At 27.7% G+C, this 17,174-nt stretch overlaps 2 protein-coding genes across 5 annotated transcripts; one reads left to right on the forward strand and one right to left on the reverse strand.

The window, feature by feature from the left end:
* Positions 1 to 817: 817 nt before the first annotated feature.
* LOC100164678 (origin recognition complex subunit 3) lies at positions 818 to 6,696 on the reverse strand. Of its 4 annotated transcripts, none has more exons than XM_008189864.3 (16): positions 6,545 to 6,696; positions 6,165 to 6,358; positions 5,532 to 5,678; positions 5,342 to 5,450; positions 5,093 to 5,265; positions 4,829 to 5,004; positions 4,604 to 4,763; positions 4,212 to 4,325; positions 3,988 to 4,152; positions 3,797 to 3,913; positions 3,602 to 3,721; positions 3,339 to 3,521; positions 3,017 to 3,259; positions 2,830 to 2,952; positions 2,468 to 2,538; positions 818 to 1,108 (listed from the first exon to the last, which is right to left on the reverse strand). In XM_008189864.3, exons 2-16 carry the CDS (start codon positions 6,189 to 6,191, stop codon positions 1,003 to 1,005), a joined length of 2,034 nt encoding a protein of 677 aa, XP_008188086.1. In that variant the 5' UTR covers positions 6,192 to 6,358; positions 6,545 to 6,696; the 3' UTR covers positions 818 to 1,002. The 4 variants fall into 4 exon arrangements, with proteins under 4 accessions (XP_008188086.1, XP_008188087.1, XP_016663934.1 ...); XM_008189865.3 differs by having other exon boundaries at positions 6,165 to 6,261; positions 6,545 to 6,563; XM_016808445.2 differs by lacking the exon at positions 6,545 to 6,696 and having other exon boundaries at positions 6,165 to 6,261; positions 6,358 to 6,537.
* Positions 6,697 to 6,737: 41 nt separating this feature from the next.
* On the forward strand, positions 6,738 to 14,615 carry LOC100166686 (CLK4-associating serine/arginine rich protein). The gene is made up of 17 exons (XM_001944078.5): positions 6,738 to 6,920; positions 7,526 to 7,655; positions 7,721 to 7,818; positions 7,898 to 8,070; positions 8,134 to 8,361; positions 8,432 to 8,607; positions 9,249 to 9,322; positions 9,386 to 9,547; positions 9,824 to 9,964; positions 10,212 to 10,259; positions 10,339 to 10,431; positions 10,494 to 10,530; positions 10,705 to 10,780; positions 10,930 to 11,035; positions 11,103 to 11,210; positions 11,287 to 11,763; positions 14,396 to 14,615. The coding sequence occupies exons 2-17, from the start codon at positions 7,557 to 7,559 to the stop codon at positions 14,415 to 14,417; spliced, it is 2,118 nt and encodes a 705-aa protein (XP_001944113.1). The 5' UTR covers positions 6,738 to 6,920; positions 7,526 to 7,556; the 3' UTR covers positions 14,418 to 14,615.
* The last annotated feature ends 2,559 nt before the right edge of the window (positions 14,616 to 17,174 follow it).

The following is a 17,174-nucleotide window of genomic DNA, read 5'->3' on the forward strand; positions in this document are numbered from 1 at the left end:
AATTTGGCTACAAAATCGGCTTAAGACAGTGTAAAATATAGGGGAACTACGGTGATTGGGGGAACAAATGGACCCTTTGCCCCCCCTGGATCCACCACTGTAATGAAAATTTTTAAACTTCATACTATACATGACTAGCAAATTTATTTTTGGTACCTATTTATTAAAAGTTACTACGAACGTCTACACGGGTCATATAGGTATACTCTAAAATTCAACCCCTTAAATTCCTAACATCATTATTTTACACAAATTCTAAGACTTCATATTTTCTTTATCTGCAAGGAGATCTGTCTATTAGACGCGAGCAAACAATATATTATTAGTACAGTATATACTTGCCTAAAACAAAACTCTGGGCTCCGGAAGTCGGCTGCGTTGGCGGAATACACTCGCGAATTTTATTTTAAACAGCCTATAGTTTCGGCCAGGACAATTAATTTATAGGTAACATGGAGGTACACTCTCGATTGATAGCAGTATTTCGGACAGCCTACAGGTACTTGTAGTGTTGGGCGTTTGCGGCATCACAATATAATGTACATAATATAATAGAACATGGGTACAAACACTTATGGTACAGCCTCATTGTTTGTTTCTTTCAATAAAACACATAATCATAATATGTGTATAATATATATAGGTACATATATTATATGTGTATAAAAGACTATGAAATGACCCGAATCTGTGTCGGTTTTATAATTAACAAAACGATTATATCGAGGACCTTGTGGTTAATTATTAGACTCTGTAGGGTCGCTTGCGCGTCCTAATTCTGAACATAATAGCAACGTTGACTTTTTTTTATATAATATTTATTAGATAGGTACCAGACATTAAAAAAAAAAATAATACATGCAAATAATATTTTTTTGGATACAAAGTAAGAAAAAGAATTAGGTAGAAATTAAAAGCCAGTGATTACTAAATAATTAATAGGTATTGACATTGATTATAAATAATATAGTATTTATAATCAATGATATTAATCATTAAATATTAGCAAGATCCACATGTAAGGCGCTGCACATGATCTGCTTTGTACTTAGACGGTCGTATGTACCCTAAATGCTGCAATTCATTTACAGCTCGCACAAATCGAGATCTAATACACAAACTACTTAAGGAAAAATTAAGTTTTATACAGTGTTATTAAATATTCATTAAGCTAAGAAATTTATTAATTTCAAAAATATACATATTTAAAATAATATATTACAAAAAAAATGTTGTTAAAGTAAAAACATTTAACTTCCTGTCCACTGTCTAGTCAACAGGCTTTAGTATGTACTATATTTAATAACTAAATAGTATAGTTAAAATATTGAATATAAAGAATAAAAAAAAACATCAAATAAGTTCAAAATGGTTTACCTACATCAAAAATAATATATTATGAATTCCCTATGGACCATGGCTCATATCCCATAGCCATATATATGTAAGTTTTACAGTAAGCACAGTTGACACTTTTAGAAGTGCAAAACTCTATTCTATAAAATATATGAGTGCAAATCAGAAACAGAGAATAATATAAAAAAGAAATTGTCAACTAATATAAACTTAAAAAAAGGTGGGCAAGTGCGTGTCACTCTGCTGTACAGTAGGTTAAAGGTAGGACACTGTAATGGATGGTGTTAAATTTGAATTCAGTGATATTATATCATTGTTTACGAAAAACGATTCCGAGCAAAGACAGTCTGTCGGCTATAATATTACTAAGTATATTTGATGATATTATTGTGATTAAAGTAATTTATTTTACTATTATGCATTAGTACTCGTGTACAACAGTATAGGTTAAATTCATTTTTGCCAAAAATTTACATTTGAAAATGTCATTTTTTGCACAAAATATAATAATATACTCCAAAAGTTTCATTCACGGTCACTTGTTTTAGAGTTGTACAAAAAACCAAAATTGATTTTCTCGAAAACAGATTTTGCGTAAAAATTCCCGCTTTTCCTTAATTTTTCTTTTGTTTTCGCTTTTGAAAACTAATGGGAAATCATTACTTTTGACCCCTCAAAGAACCAACTAGATTCAATTTCCTATCAGAAAAGATACTGTTAAATAAAATTGAAGAATATTTACAGTCCAAAAGGAAATGACATACACAAAAGAAAAAACAACACTCAACATTGTAAAATCAATACATTCATTGCTCCGCTCAGAATCTAAAACGTAGTTGATAGATCATATTTTTCAGTAGATTAAACGTTAGACTAGTTAAACAAGTTTGTTGATAGACCACACATTGGAGCAGTCCCTATATGGTACATCATAAATTTAAAGATAAAATGGCAGGAACATCAAATAGATGTAATTTATGTAAGAGAGTATAGACCACAAAATATATACTTGAGTAGTTTATAAGGTTATAGCTATAAAACAATTTAAGTCATGTTAATAAAAATCATCATAAAGAGAATTATTGAAAAATATATTAGATTAAAAGGATACTGTAATACTGGATCTATATCGTCATCATTGTCATCGTCGTTTTGGTCGGGACCCACAATTGAAATAAATTTCTAAAAAAAAAAAAACTGATACTTTTTTGAAATATTAATTGGAAAGGCATAATATATTAATATATTAATATTATATAAACCACAACCAATACACAGAAACATAGTTAAAAGTTATTGTATTAATACAATTTAAATAAGTTACATTATTCAATTATTAAGACTTTATGTGCATTTCAAAAATATTAAACTATTACAATATAGTTGAAGTAATATTTGAAAATGTAATGTAAAATAATTATAAATTAATTTTACTATTAAATTACATGATTAATTAATCTAAGTATAAGTTACCTGTAACCAATCATATATGTTAATCTGGTCAAACCTTGACTCTAAATGTAATTTGTATACAATAGATATATCTGGCATGGTTTTAAATATTTGTTCTGTAAATTCCAATTCACAGCAATCACACTGTTGGTATTATAATATTTATTCTTTGAGTATATGTAAATCATTTACGTATTAGATTTCTTACATCTAGATAGTGTTGAGGATTGACAAATGCTGTATATTGAGCAGCTCTGTCTTCTCCAACAATCTTGCGTCTAATTGATGGTAAATCATCAAATATCAACAATTCATTTAAAGGCATGGTGGTTGGAGGAACAAGAAATTGCCGTAATATTACTTCCGTTAAATGATCTAAAGTTTCTGAACGTGCTTTTTCAAACTCAGTCATTGGCCGGGTATCTTCGAGTTTAACATTGTCTATAAGTTTCTAATATAAAAGACAACATAATGATAGTAATAAACAATATAATAATAACTAATTAACTATGTTAAATTTTAAATTATACTCTTTTAAACTGTGATCTTGATATAGCTTGTAAATTGTCTTTAGGTTTCTCTTGAGGTTTATCTTCTACAATAACTAAATTATTTAAATGGGACTCTTCTAAACGTTTCACATAGCTTTCAACTAATTTCATAGCAGTTTTTGCCCGTTTATTATTTTTTATATTCTTGAAAACTTGAATTATCTAAATGATATGAAGGAAAATACGGTGGTAAAAGAGAAATTATAATATTTATGTTAAATATGAATAATAATACAAATTACCTTGTCAAATTTTGCAAGTAAATCATCTTTAGATAAAAATTTTAATAATTGTAAACACGTTTTAAATGATGTATTGTCAATGATGTGTTTCTTCATTGCAGTGCTATACATTTCTCTGAGCTAAGAATATAACATTAAAACACATTTAAAACAAATACAAAAATAATTGAAAATAAATGTTATCAAATTGAATACTTGAGTTCCTAATGGCGAATGTGGTAAGTCCACCACTAAAATGTGTAATACTCTTAGTCCAATATGAAAATCATCAATACAAGCTTTCAATTCTCCAATTAATTGAAGAAAAGTTTCCTGGAATTGTTATTGAGAGTAAATATTTACTTTAATTTATTTTAGTTTTGAACAATTATCTAAGAGCTTTATACTTTAAAATTGTTGTCGATTTTGTATTTATAATTTGTTGAACGCAGTTTAGTAATTTCTTCTAGTGTTTTTTTATCTAAAGAATCAAATAAAGCTCCTTGTGCTGATTCATGAGCCACACATATGCAATTAAGAGGCTTAAGATAAAAATGTTCCATGAGGCAAAACTATAAGAATTGTTAATAGTAATTTGTAAATTATCAAAACTGAGTTTTATTATTATTACCTTGAGACTTTCTATAAACTGTTTAATAGAGAAATTATAGTATAAAAATACTTCAGTCACATATTCTAAAATACGCCCGCCCAAATAGAATGAACAGTCCGGCTTTAAAAATACCTAAACAAAAAGTATAAAAATTAAAACAAAAATAACTTTTTTCAGTTGAATTCTGTACTTAACAAATCATTTATATTTTTTTCTGCAATCAAATTATGGATTTAATGAATATATGTAAAAGTATACACATCTAGATTATACTCGTGTATAATTGATAATAATAACTTAATTATAGCTATTTAACATTACTATTCATGTAATGTAATCATTAGGTTAACAGTCTATACTTTCAATAAACAACTATGGTATAATTTAACAAAAATATTAATTGATCATACCTGATCCATGATATTATTTAAAAATACTACAGATGCTTCACTAACAAACATTTTCACTTTAAGTTTAGTGACCACGTGATGAGGCAGAGAATTGTGTAAGTTTGATATAGAAGTTGCAATACCAATAGCCAATACAATTGGAATTTCTTTTATATAGCAACTGTAAACCAAAAACAGTGTTTTAAATATTACAAGTGAATAATAATGAATAATTTAACTAAAAACCTTAAAAGTAAGATGAAATTTTGTAAGACTGTTTGTTGACACATTTCATAATCTTTTACCAGAATTGCTACACGAGTTCCAATGGGTTGATGACTATACCATTCAATTAAAGTAGATATAGTACATTCAGATCGTTTAACAACAGAATTTAAGCTTTCATCCATTTCCTCATCAAACTAGAATCCAATATTCATATATTTAAAAAATGTTTTTATAAATAAACATATTATAATATTATATTAAAGAATAATATTATAGTCATACATCAGAATCATCATCATTTGGATTCAACAATTGTGACACCATACTTATAACTGCATTTTTAACACTAGAAAAGTGCTCAGAAAATAATGTTGCAACGATAACAGGCGGCTGAGATTTTTCTAAATTGGTTGCTAATAATTCAAATAGTGATTCATGATCTGGTAAATTCACTCCTATTCAAATAAAAAAATATACAACTATTTAATATAATATAAAAACATATTTATAATTGAATTTTAAAAACTAAACCTGTAAGTAAACATGCTGTTGGAATATATTGATTTGTAGTGATGTTTGACATTGTCAGGAAATCTACAGTTTCTGAAATAAACTTGGAGTATATTGATCCAGTTAAATCCTATAACATTCAGTAAAGTGTATTGAATATTAATGCATTATTTGTATATAATACTTGTTAAATTAATTAAACTATTATTACATCAATTTTAGATTTAACATCATTCCAAATATCAATGTATGTAGTATGCCATAACTCAGCTTCTGGTTGATTGGTTGTCAATTGTTTCTTGCTTTTGCTTTTTCTTTTATTCTTTTCCTTGTTTGGTTTTTTAAACACAAAACATCCCTAAAAAGTAACAATCAAAATTATTATTTTAAACTTATATTAAGTTAATAAGTTAATTTATATATCAGATACCTATTGATATTTAATATATCTAGCCAATAAACAGTACTATAAATAAATATAGTTGAGTTTCTAACATACTAATTACTGTCTTATAGGTAGGTAGTTCAGAAAATTTTAAACAATAAAAAATAAAAATTATTCGAATTACAATTTACAATTGCGCATTTTTTTATATTTAACAATACATTTATAAACTATAATAGTTTAATATTTAAACAAATGGCATCATAGTCTGATTTATGATTTAAAATAACAAACAAAGCAAGTTATTATTTTTAGTTAATGAAATCATATAATGCAAACATGCAAATGTATTAAGTTGGATTTTCTGATTAAGTGGAAATCATTGGTGGTATTTTGTTAGATTGATATGTAGGTGCCAGACTTTCAGTTTCAAATTCAAAAGTAAATTTAAAAACTTACCTTGGACACAGATATCGTAGAATCCATAGTGGTTACACAGTGATTGACGATTGTGTAGTACCATTAACGTAACTGATTACAACTGCTGTCTGTATTACTGTAGTAGGTATAAATATAACTATAATAATATGCTGCTAATACCGAGTGCATCAAGTTTTCAAGTATTCAAATAATCTGAAACCTATATACCTACTCTGTGATAGAAGTAGGTACCATAGAATAAATGAAAATATGAAATAGAAGTAACGAAAACCTATTAACCAAGTCACATTGACACTGTCACAGTAACCGATTATTTATATATAATATTGAGTGACTAATGACTATTAAGTATTGACTATGATCAGACCCAATGTAATTATTATATGTATCATAATTACCTTGACAGACCATTGAGAATCCTATACAAAACAAAGATATAAAATTGAAAATAATAAATATTAAGCTGATAGGCGATAGAAATACGCGGGAAATGTATTTGATAATATGAATAAAATGATAACCTAATACCAGGTAAAATATTCTTAAATAAATAACCAAGTAGAAATGAGTAACCATGATTAGTTAGAAAAAAACACAAAATTCATGTTTAAAAGTGTGGATTGTGGAATGTGGATTGTGGATATCAATTTCTCATCATTCATCTTAAAATTTAAACCTTGGAGTTGGCCTGACTAGTAGTCCATAGAAACGTAAGATAGGAGTAGACACTGAAGTCAGAAAATGAGAAATACAATATAATAAATTAGTAGTTAAGTAAGTATGTAAGTAATAAGTATTAGAAACAACTATGAAGTTCGACTCGTAAAACTATTAATGTTATTATTGTCCACTATTGCACGATTAAATATTTTAATATAGTAATACATGGTAATACTATCCTAGTGGTCAAGGTGGATTAATCAAATATTCAAAAGGATTGAGTCCACAATGCTAGTGGCTAGACAGTGGCTACTAGCAATATGGTACCTTGACACCTTGTACCTACCACATTATCTTCAATCGTGACGCCATGTAAAATAATTTTGTTTATCATTAAATTAATTTACAAATTTACACTTTCATACCTAGGTATCATACTAACCTCCGTCGTATGCAGTTATATTAATCCGTGGTTAAGAGTTAAGACATCATTATAATCATTTTTTAAATAGATACTACAACAACTTTACTGTCTACACTTGAGTGATTATTAATTAATAATTTATTATTACTCTGTGAATTATCGATTTACCAATGGGCAATGACAGTTAACATTTAATTTTATATACCTACGTAATAACTAAATGGTTATTAGTTAACTCTTGTAGCCAGGTGTGTGTACACACTACACTGTTAATTATTCTAGTTTTTTTCTCTAGTTTGGAATTTTACCTCTTATAAAGAGGCATCATGTGGCATGAAGCAAGAAAACAAGAGAAAAAAATCCGCGGCCTATTGGTTGACTATCAAAGGCGAGCTCAGCGCCGAAAGGATTATTATGAAAAAATTGTGAGCGATTTTTTTTTTTTTACAAATTATATCAACAGCAGTTATTATATGTTGTTTATTTTCAGAAAGCTGACCCTACACAATTTTTACAATTGCACGGTCGTCAGTGTAAAATACACATTGATCCAGGCATTGCAATTGCCGCCAATAGCCCTGCTACTATGTAAGCGTTTACCAATATTTTCTTATTCTTGTTTTATGATCTTTTCATAATTTGATCGATTCTATTTTTCTTACAATAGGATGCCCTGGCAAGGGAATGAAGAAATAATGATTGACCGGTTTGATGCACGAGCTCATCTAGATTTTATTAGAGAACCTAAGAAAGATGATGAAGATGAAGAAATGTCTTATGAAGAACGTCATTTAAACTATGAACGTTATCGTATTCTTGTTCAAAATGAGTTCTTGACAAGTAATATTTTAATTTAGTCATCTGTTATCATTTAATGTTAATCATTTATTTTGAAAATTTTAGTTTCTGAAAGTAAATTCTTACACCAACTCTATTTAGAAGAAAAGTTTGGCCCTGTGACTAAAACAGATGCAGATGATGCAAAAAAAAAATCTACTGCTAATGCTGCTATTCCGTATAAATATAGCGATGAAGACACAATTCAAATTGATGATTCCAGAAAATATTTGGATATAAAGCCTAAAAATGATGGTTCTGATGAATCAGACGAGGAAAGCGAAGTTGATTTTGGTAAGCATCAATGTTCAAGTATTATAATTAAGTACAAATTGTAATTTAATTGCTTTATTTTGTTCAATAGATTTATCAATTGATGTTAGCAAAATTGGCACTGACCAAGCAAATGAGTTGAACTCTACTGCACATGGTTTTGGCATGACTACTAATGATTTTTATAGTTTTCTTAATAATGATTTAGAAGAAGCTGAAAACATTCAATTAGCTCGTTTAGCTGAAGAAGAAAAAGCTATGTTTGCTGTAAGTTCATATTCAAATTAATAATCATTGTTCTAGTAATTAAATAAAGCTATTAAGTATTATTTTTTTGGTACTTATCGGTTATCGCGACTTCCATAACCACAGAACAATACAGAATAGACACTCGATCGGCTGAATGGGCTTCTGTATCCCTGCGATATGGAAGTATGGGACTCTAAAAATAAAATATTAAATTGTTGTTGTTTGAAATTTTTTAAATAATTTATAATATTGATATGAAATATTTAGTTGATAAAGTGTACCCCGGAGATTGTGTTCAAGGCCACAATTAAACAATTTTGCCAATACATACAGTGTCTATACCCTGCCACAACTGTTCGGTAATAAATAAACAATTTGGTTATCATAAATATCGATTATAGTTCATTTTAATTTAGAATTAATTTTTTTAAATTTAGAAGTCGCGATAACTGATAAGTACCTTTTTTTTATTTGTTTTTTCCTATATTTTTATTTAATTATTTATATTAAATCAAATAGGTTTTATGGTAAAAAATGAACAATGACATTGTGTCCATCAAATCAAATTTAAAAATGTTATTATTTCATATAATAGTTAGAAAAATAAAATTTAAATAATATAATTAAAGATTAAAGTTAATTTTAAATTTTGTACTTAGGGACGACGATCTAGAAGAGAACGTAGAGCATTTCGATTAAAAGCTTTAGAAGGCAAAGCATTAAGTCCACTAAGGTATTTACTTTTAAAAAATGGATTTATTTTGTTAGACAACAGTTATAAATTATTTTTTTTTAGTTATGCAACTAGAAAGAGTCCTAGTTATACTGATTTTGATCAACTATCGTCAATGATGACATCTCGTTCACCCACTCCTGAAAACTCAGGCCAAGTAACTTATATAACTAGTTTTGGTGATGAAGAGCCTACAACGAATGACAAATCAAAAACAAGTACAAAGTAAAACTAATGATTTACATACCTATGTTATTTTATTAATTTTTATGTTATACAGTGAAACTTCCACTTGATAAAATTTTCCGTTAAACAAAATATTTTTGGAAACCAAATTTATTCAAACCTTTTTAACAAAATTCGCTATATACAAATTTTTTTGTGCCCCATGAGACTGTAATATTGAAGTTTTGGCTTAAAATTAAAATAGTATCCACAATATTTTTTGTTTAACAATTTGTACTAATTATTTTAGTTAATATTTATAATTTGTATCTATAGATCAAAATCTTCAAAAAATCATTCAAGAAAGAAACGAAGTTCTCGTTCAAGATCTCCTCGTCGAAAATCTAGATCATTATCTAAGGGTCATAGTCGTCGACATAGATCACGAAGTCGTAATAAATCGGTGTCACCTATAAGGTTCAGAATTTTCCTGTTTATAATAATTTAATATACAATGGAAATACTGTTGCTCTGTCAATTAAATCATAATGGTTCCTATATTTTTAACTTCAACAATATGAGGATCATAATATATAACTATTATTTAACTGTTCTATTACGTATTATATCATTGCGTATTACTAGTTATAACTAATTTTCATTGTTACAAATTTGTCAGTTTGATTAAAATTTATTTTGTAATTTTATGTTCTTAAATAAATAGGAACAACGCACAGTTACCAGTTAATCAAAAACCACCGCCTGTTCAACGGTAAAAATATTTATTTATTGAAACTCATATAGTTTGAATAGTATTGTTATTGTTTTTTTTTTTATATGTATATATATAGATATTATGGCCGTAGAGGAAATGATTCATCATCAGAATTGAGCATTTCTGATGATGATGACAAAGATAAAAATACAAATAACATTAAACCTCCGTAAGCTGATGTGTTCTTTTAATAATGGATACTAATTTTTATTGAAAATTATATTATTTTAGATTACCAGAACTCAGTCTTTCTTCTTCCAGCAAAAAAGTCAGTAATTTGTTAATATATCGCAAGAGTACATTAGCATGTTGCGAATAAAAATAAATCAGAATTCTAGGGGATTATGAATTTTAAAACGAAAATTTATAATAATAAATAATCTCTTTAATATGAAGATAAGTTTGTAGATTTAGATGTAATTATATTATAATATGTTTACAGCAATGCTCAAGTGACACCAAACCAACTCCACAAGAATTAATGAAACGAAAAATGAAAGTTTTGCTAAACAAACAATGTCAGTAGTATTACTAATAGTTCACTTTTACTGTGAAGAAGTTGTTTTTAAAGTCAACATTTTACTATATACGTTTACTACTTATATAATAAAAAAGTGTAATTAATTTGTTTATTGTCCAATATATTATAAATCTATTTGGTTATTAGATAAAGCGGATAAAAAAGCACAAAGAGAACGAGAACTAAAAATGGAAAGAGAGCAAATTGAACGAGAAGAAGAAATCAAAGAATTGTCATTAAAAATGAGGAGAAAGTCTGTATTATACTATTATTTTATTATCTATTATTTATTTATTTTTTTTATTATTAACTTATTTTAGAAGGCGGCAGTTACGTCATCCTGAGAATAGTTCTTCATCGTCACGATCTAAATCGCGTTCAAAATCTAATAGTTCTAGTAGTTCAAGTTCAAGTTCAAACTATTCTAGGTATACTACAACTAAATACTCTTAAAAATAAATTGTTAATGTTCATTTTCATGTTCTAATATTTATTCATGTTTAGATATCGAAGTCGTAGACGTAGATCTAGATCAAGAAGTGGTGGACACAGATCTAATTCAAGAAGTGGTGGACATAGATCTACATCAAAAAGTGGTGGACGCCGTAGGTCTAAAAGTGGTGATCGACGTCGTCGGTCCAGAAGTGATGATAAGAGATGGTCTAGAAGGAGTGAAGAACGCGATAGGTATAGAAGAGATGATAGACGGGATTATGATCGTAGAGATGATTATCGTTCTCGCCGTAGTCCCGATAGAAGAGATAGAAGGGTAGATAGAAGAGACAGTCCAAGTAGAAAGGAAATAAAACAAAAGGAAAGTCCCATTAAAAAAGAAATTAAACAGCAGAGGGAGAGTCCAGTTAGGAGGGAAATTCCAGATCGTAATAAAAGGGAAAATGTAGTTCGTCCAATTGTCAAAATAACGTATGAAGCAAGTCCAAAACGCTATGTGTCAAGTACCAAAGTACAATCCAATTTGAAGTGAGTACAGTCTAAACTCTAGTCAATAACAATAGTGAATAATAAATATACAAATTTAAAAAATGTGAGCTGTTATGTAAGTTAACTAAAACTTTAAATGCTTATAAATAAGGTTGAGGATTTCTTGCGATTGCATATTTGTTTTGTACTGTTGTATAAAAGGCCAGCTAGATACAAATTTTCAAGGCTGGGCATTAACAAGTTAAATAGTTAAAGTTTAGTCACATAATAAATTACTTTTTTTAAGAGGTAACTTTTAACTTAAAATTGTTCTATGTTAAATTTTTCCCATATTATGAAATAACTTATGACTTATGAGTTAATTATTTTTAATGTCACAATAAACCACAGGTTTAAAAGATAGATATTCTATTTTGTAAAAATTAATTTTATAAAAAAAAATCGGAAATATCAAATATTATTTATAAAATTATAAATATAAGTAATAAATAATATTTTATTAAAATGGTTAGGTTAGGTTATATCAGTGGTTTTCAACCTGTGCGTCACGACTCCCAGGGGCGTCGTCGGTTATTATCAAATGAGCCGCGTTCGAAAACTAAAAAAAAATTGTAATAATTTATAGTTTTTGTTATCTACTTTTCGCTGCCGTGTAAGTCTGCACGCCTAATCATGTTGTACGCACTTGGGTATGTGAGAGATAGATCGGCCGATCGACAGATTTCGCCATTGAATAAAGTTTGATTGAATAATGTAAATTAATTGTTTGTTTTAAATTTGCGTACGGGAGCCGTATATTTAATTTCAAAATCAAAAGGAGCCGTGGACCCAAAAAGGTTGAAAACCACTGGGTTATATTATATTATATTATTGGCAAAAAAAATTAGCATCGGGAGCGCCGTTGACACCTGTCATACTGATGGTTAAGCGGGTTCCCCCCCCCCCCTATGTAGAATCTGGTTACTTTTATCAGCTTGTATGTATTTTCCCGAAGTGTTGTATACATTTTGCTTTAAGTAAAGTGTATTTTTGTGAATGTATTTGATAATATTAAAAATTATTAGTTACCAACATATATATTTAACACATTCACTGCATACTCTGACGCCAATTGGCGTTATAAGTATCATTCAGCAACGCGTTTGACGTCATATGGCGTCTAATATACATTTATAATAAATGGTTTAAAATTCCCTACGCGTGGATGAATGTTATTTTATTATTATTTAGCGTGGATTAAACGCATGTTTTTAAATATGTATACATACTCGTTATGAGCAGTTTCTTTATTTTTATTTTTTTAATTTATTTTGTTTTTACTTTTGTTATACGCACTGGGTGAAAACTGCAAAAAGACATACGCAGTCTATATGTAAACTATACCAGCGTGAAAAGTCTATAGAATTTCAATAACAAAATTAATTTATTAGAAAAGTAAAATAACCAATGTAAAACTATATCTAATCTATGTATCCCAAATTCCCAAATCAGAAGGTGCAAATTGTTTCCACCAGAGCGCGTTTTGTCAATTTGTTTTGCCCATAAACAGGAAAGTTGTATCAGTTATATGTCATTGAAAAAATAAAAATGTAACTATTTACTCAGTATCCCATATACATTTGTATACTCATTAATCATTTTTAATTACTTGTTATTATATTTTTATTCATTCAAAGAATGACAACTGAATTGGATAATATTTGATATTATATGTAGGAAGTTAATTATATCCTAATAATTAATTTGGTTAACAATTTTTTTTAAAAAAAGTTAACTTTTAACTTTAAACTTAACTTACATTTTCCTATATTAACTTAACTTAACAAGATAAAATAACAGTTAACTTGCCTAGCCTTGCAAATTTGTTTCGTGTTATGGCAAATACAAATCTGTGATTTTATGTACTACATTTATACTGTGTTAAACGTAGTCGGCAGTGACCGGTTTTCATTGGGCCGCAGTCAGGCAACACCTGTTTGTCAACCCCCTTCCAGTCAATTATCTGTATAGTATATACTTGTCGTTTAGTATTGCCACACCTCAGTGCACAAGTCAACCGCCGACTACATTTCTTTACTTGAACAGAGTATAAATGTTTTTGCTTTTTGATACATATTTAAGTTTATTTTTGAAAATTTTTTTCATAACTATCTGTTTTTACTTTGTTCTATAATTTGAAGACAATCAATCTATATAAGTCTTTTACCTAATCAATAAAAATACAATTTATTGTTTTTTTTATTTATTTATTAGGTAGCTATATTTTATTAATATTTATTTAAAGCTTTTTTAGGGCTATAAGTCCTGCCCTAATTATAAATAATAATTAGTTAAATATTTGTTTCCTACACATAAGTTACAGATTATGTGATTAAAAAAATACGAGTTGTCATTTAAAAAAGGTAAAAAACCTAAAAAAATTAAATGAATAATTTTTCTTTAAAAACAAAAATTCAATGCGACTTGAAATAATTTAATATAATACTATTGCTTTTTTTTTTATGTATAGTTTTGTATAAAAGAATTAGGTAATAATAATTATTATTCCGCTATTTTTATAAATTATATGACTAATTTGTATAACTCATTTGTCAAACAATTTAATGCTCTATTCTTATTTGTAAATTTTTTGAATAAATTGTATTGATAAAATTCTTTTATTATTTTTCAGGCCCCTTGTAGATTATGATTGAGTGCTGTAAGTGAGTTTAAATGTTATTTATCAGAATTAAAATTAATCAATAATATGTAAAATGTTGGTCTTCTAGATATTGTTAAGCAAGAATATCAACTCTTGAGCTAATTATAACTTTTATATAAAAATATGTATCATTGATTATATTATTATAATTTTTTAAATATACTATTAAAGTTTTTTTTTTCAAGTTTTATAAAAACATTGACTTCTTATCTTAACACTCCCCAAAAAAAAGTATACCATTAATATTGTCTATACATGTGGTTTAAGTACAGTCTATAACAGCGGTTCCCAACCTCGGGTCACGACCCAAATCAGGGTAACAGAGGTTTTCATGGTGGGTCACAAAAAATTACTTACATATTAATATTAGTTATGTCCAAGTTCAACCACATATTTATGTGAAGTCGGGTTTTCTGCTTTAGTTGTCATTAAAAACAAAGTATAGAAATCGTCTTGATGCTACACATGATATGCGATGTCCACTTTCAATGAATATACTTATATACGTCCTAAAACTGAAGAACTTGTGGAAAGTGTTCAGCATCAAGTATAAATTAATTCCATGTTCAATTTGAAACAATATTAATAAAATCATTTTTAGGGTTCCGTACCTCAAAAGAAAAAAACGGAACCCTTATAGGATCACTTTGTTGTCCGTCCGTCTGTCAAGACCGTTTTTCTCAGGAACGCGTGGAGGTATCAAACTGAAATTTCTATATGATACTCAAGTCTACTGTCCCTGGAAGCTGTAGAAAAATCAACCTTCTAAGCCAATGCAATCAAAAGATACAGCCATTTAGGCCGCAAATTTTCGCAAATTTTCGAAACTCGCACGGGAATCAAAACCTACAGGGTACATCCCGTGAACTTAGAATCTTGAAATTTCGTACGAAGTTACGTCTTATAGTACAGATATAAGAAAAATTACGAAAACCGTAAATTTTTAGTTTCATCATATAAAAATAAAATATTTTTGAAAAATATTTTTGACAATTTTGAAAATTTCAAAGTTACTACTCCTTATCTCATGAACGCATTGAGGTATTAAATTAAAATTTATATTAAATACTTAAGTCTATAATACCTTTAAACTGTAACAAAATCAAACTTTTATGTCAACGCAATCGAAAGAAATAATAACAATTTAAGCCGCATATTTTTGATGTTATAAATTTCATTTTGCAATAAAAATACCATAACTATGACTCGATTGTCGTGATGGGTGAACTTTTACTTATATACCTACAGGTTTGTACGGAATCCTCGGTGCGCGAGTCCAACTCGCACTTGACCGGTTTTTTATAGTATTGTATACAGTTTTTTATTTGTATTTTTTTCATGTTAATATGTTAAATTGTGTTCGCAATTATAATTTTTTCCAATGTAACTATCAACTAATTAATAACTAATTTCAGTTAATAAGGCCAACCTCTTAATTTGGACAAATGAGTTTGATCTCAATGTGTTCATATTAAGCAGAATCCACTGTATTGACTAGGCATTATCATCAATGGCTGATGCTCTTAAGGCAATGTGAAAATATATTTTATATACATAAACACATTTTAATGGAAAATATTTATACAACTAAATTAATTATTATTTGTTTTTAATTATATATTTATGATTAATAGCATAACAAGCACACTTATAAGTCTTACATTTTATTTTTAAATCTCTGTGGTCCCGTGACTAACTAAACCCGCTGCTTCCCAGGCAGATATTTTATTTGTTGGACATGTTTTAAAAAGATTTAAGTCGGAAACAAATTTTATAGCACGTGGAAGTTTCAAGACAGTAACAAATATTGTAATATGTGTAAACATAGATGTGCATATAGAGTAAGCCATTTGAGCCCAGACCACAAATTAAGATATATAATATTAATAATAACTTATTAATATTTTTATATCTTAATTCATGGCCCAGATGGCCAGACTACCTCATTGAAGGATTTTAATATTCTAAAAAATATATTGAAAAGTTCTTATAAGTTGCTATATAACATATTGCCTATGATAGTTAAGACATGCACATAGTTCATAGACAATGTTAATAATTATAACAAACGACTGCTATGTTGCTATAACTAATAAACGATAGTATGATACATTTTAATCATCAAATGAGCTAACAACTCTAGACATTTTAGACATTTCGTAGGAAATTTAGTATTCCTGAATTATCATTATTACTGGTAACAAGTATATTAAAGAAAATATTTTAATTAAATTGTACATAATAATATATTTAATGTTATAACTTATAACTGTTTATGAAAGGCATTAAACCAATAAGGGTAAATAAAAAAAAATTAACTGTAAATTATTGATCATCTATAATAGTGGTGTATTGATGGTAGAAAGGAAACAAGGAGTGTAAAAGAGTTTTTGTAGTAGTGTTTATGTTTTATTACATTTTTTATCTCTATTACTAATCTCCTCACTAATAATCCTGAATACGCCATGATGTATTTTAAAATATTTACAAAAAAAATTAAGAGATTTGAAGTTTTTACTGCATAATGTGTATATCCTTCAATAGTTATACTTATACACATTAATATTTTATATTAATCCTTAGTATTTGACAATTATAAAAATAATTATGTAATATATATTAAAAGGCATGAAGAAATGTTATCTAACGTTTTAATCAACATTGACTCAACCTCGATTTAATGAATTACCAAAAAAATTAGGGTTGTCATTAATTAGTTTATAATTAATGACAAAAGAGACTCGCGATC

This window comes from Acyrthosiphon pisum, chromosome A1, assembly GCF_005508785.2.
Source record: "Acyrthosiphon pisum isolate AL4f chromosome A1, pea_aphid_22Mar2018_4r6ur, whole genome shotgun sequence".
Lineage (NCBI taxonomy): Eukaryota > Metazoa > Arthropoda > Insecta > Hemiptera > Aphididae > Acyrthosiphon > Acyrthosiphon pisum.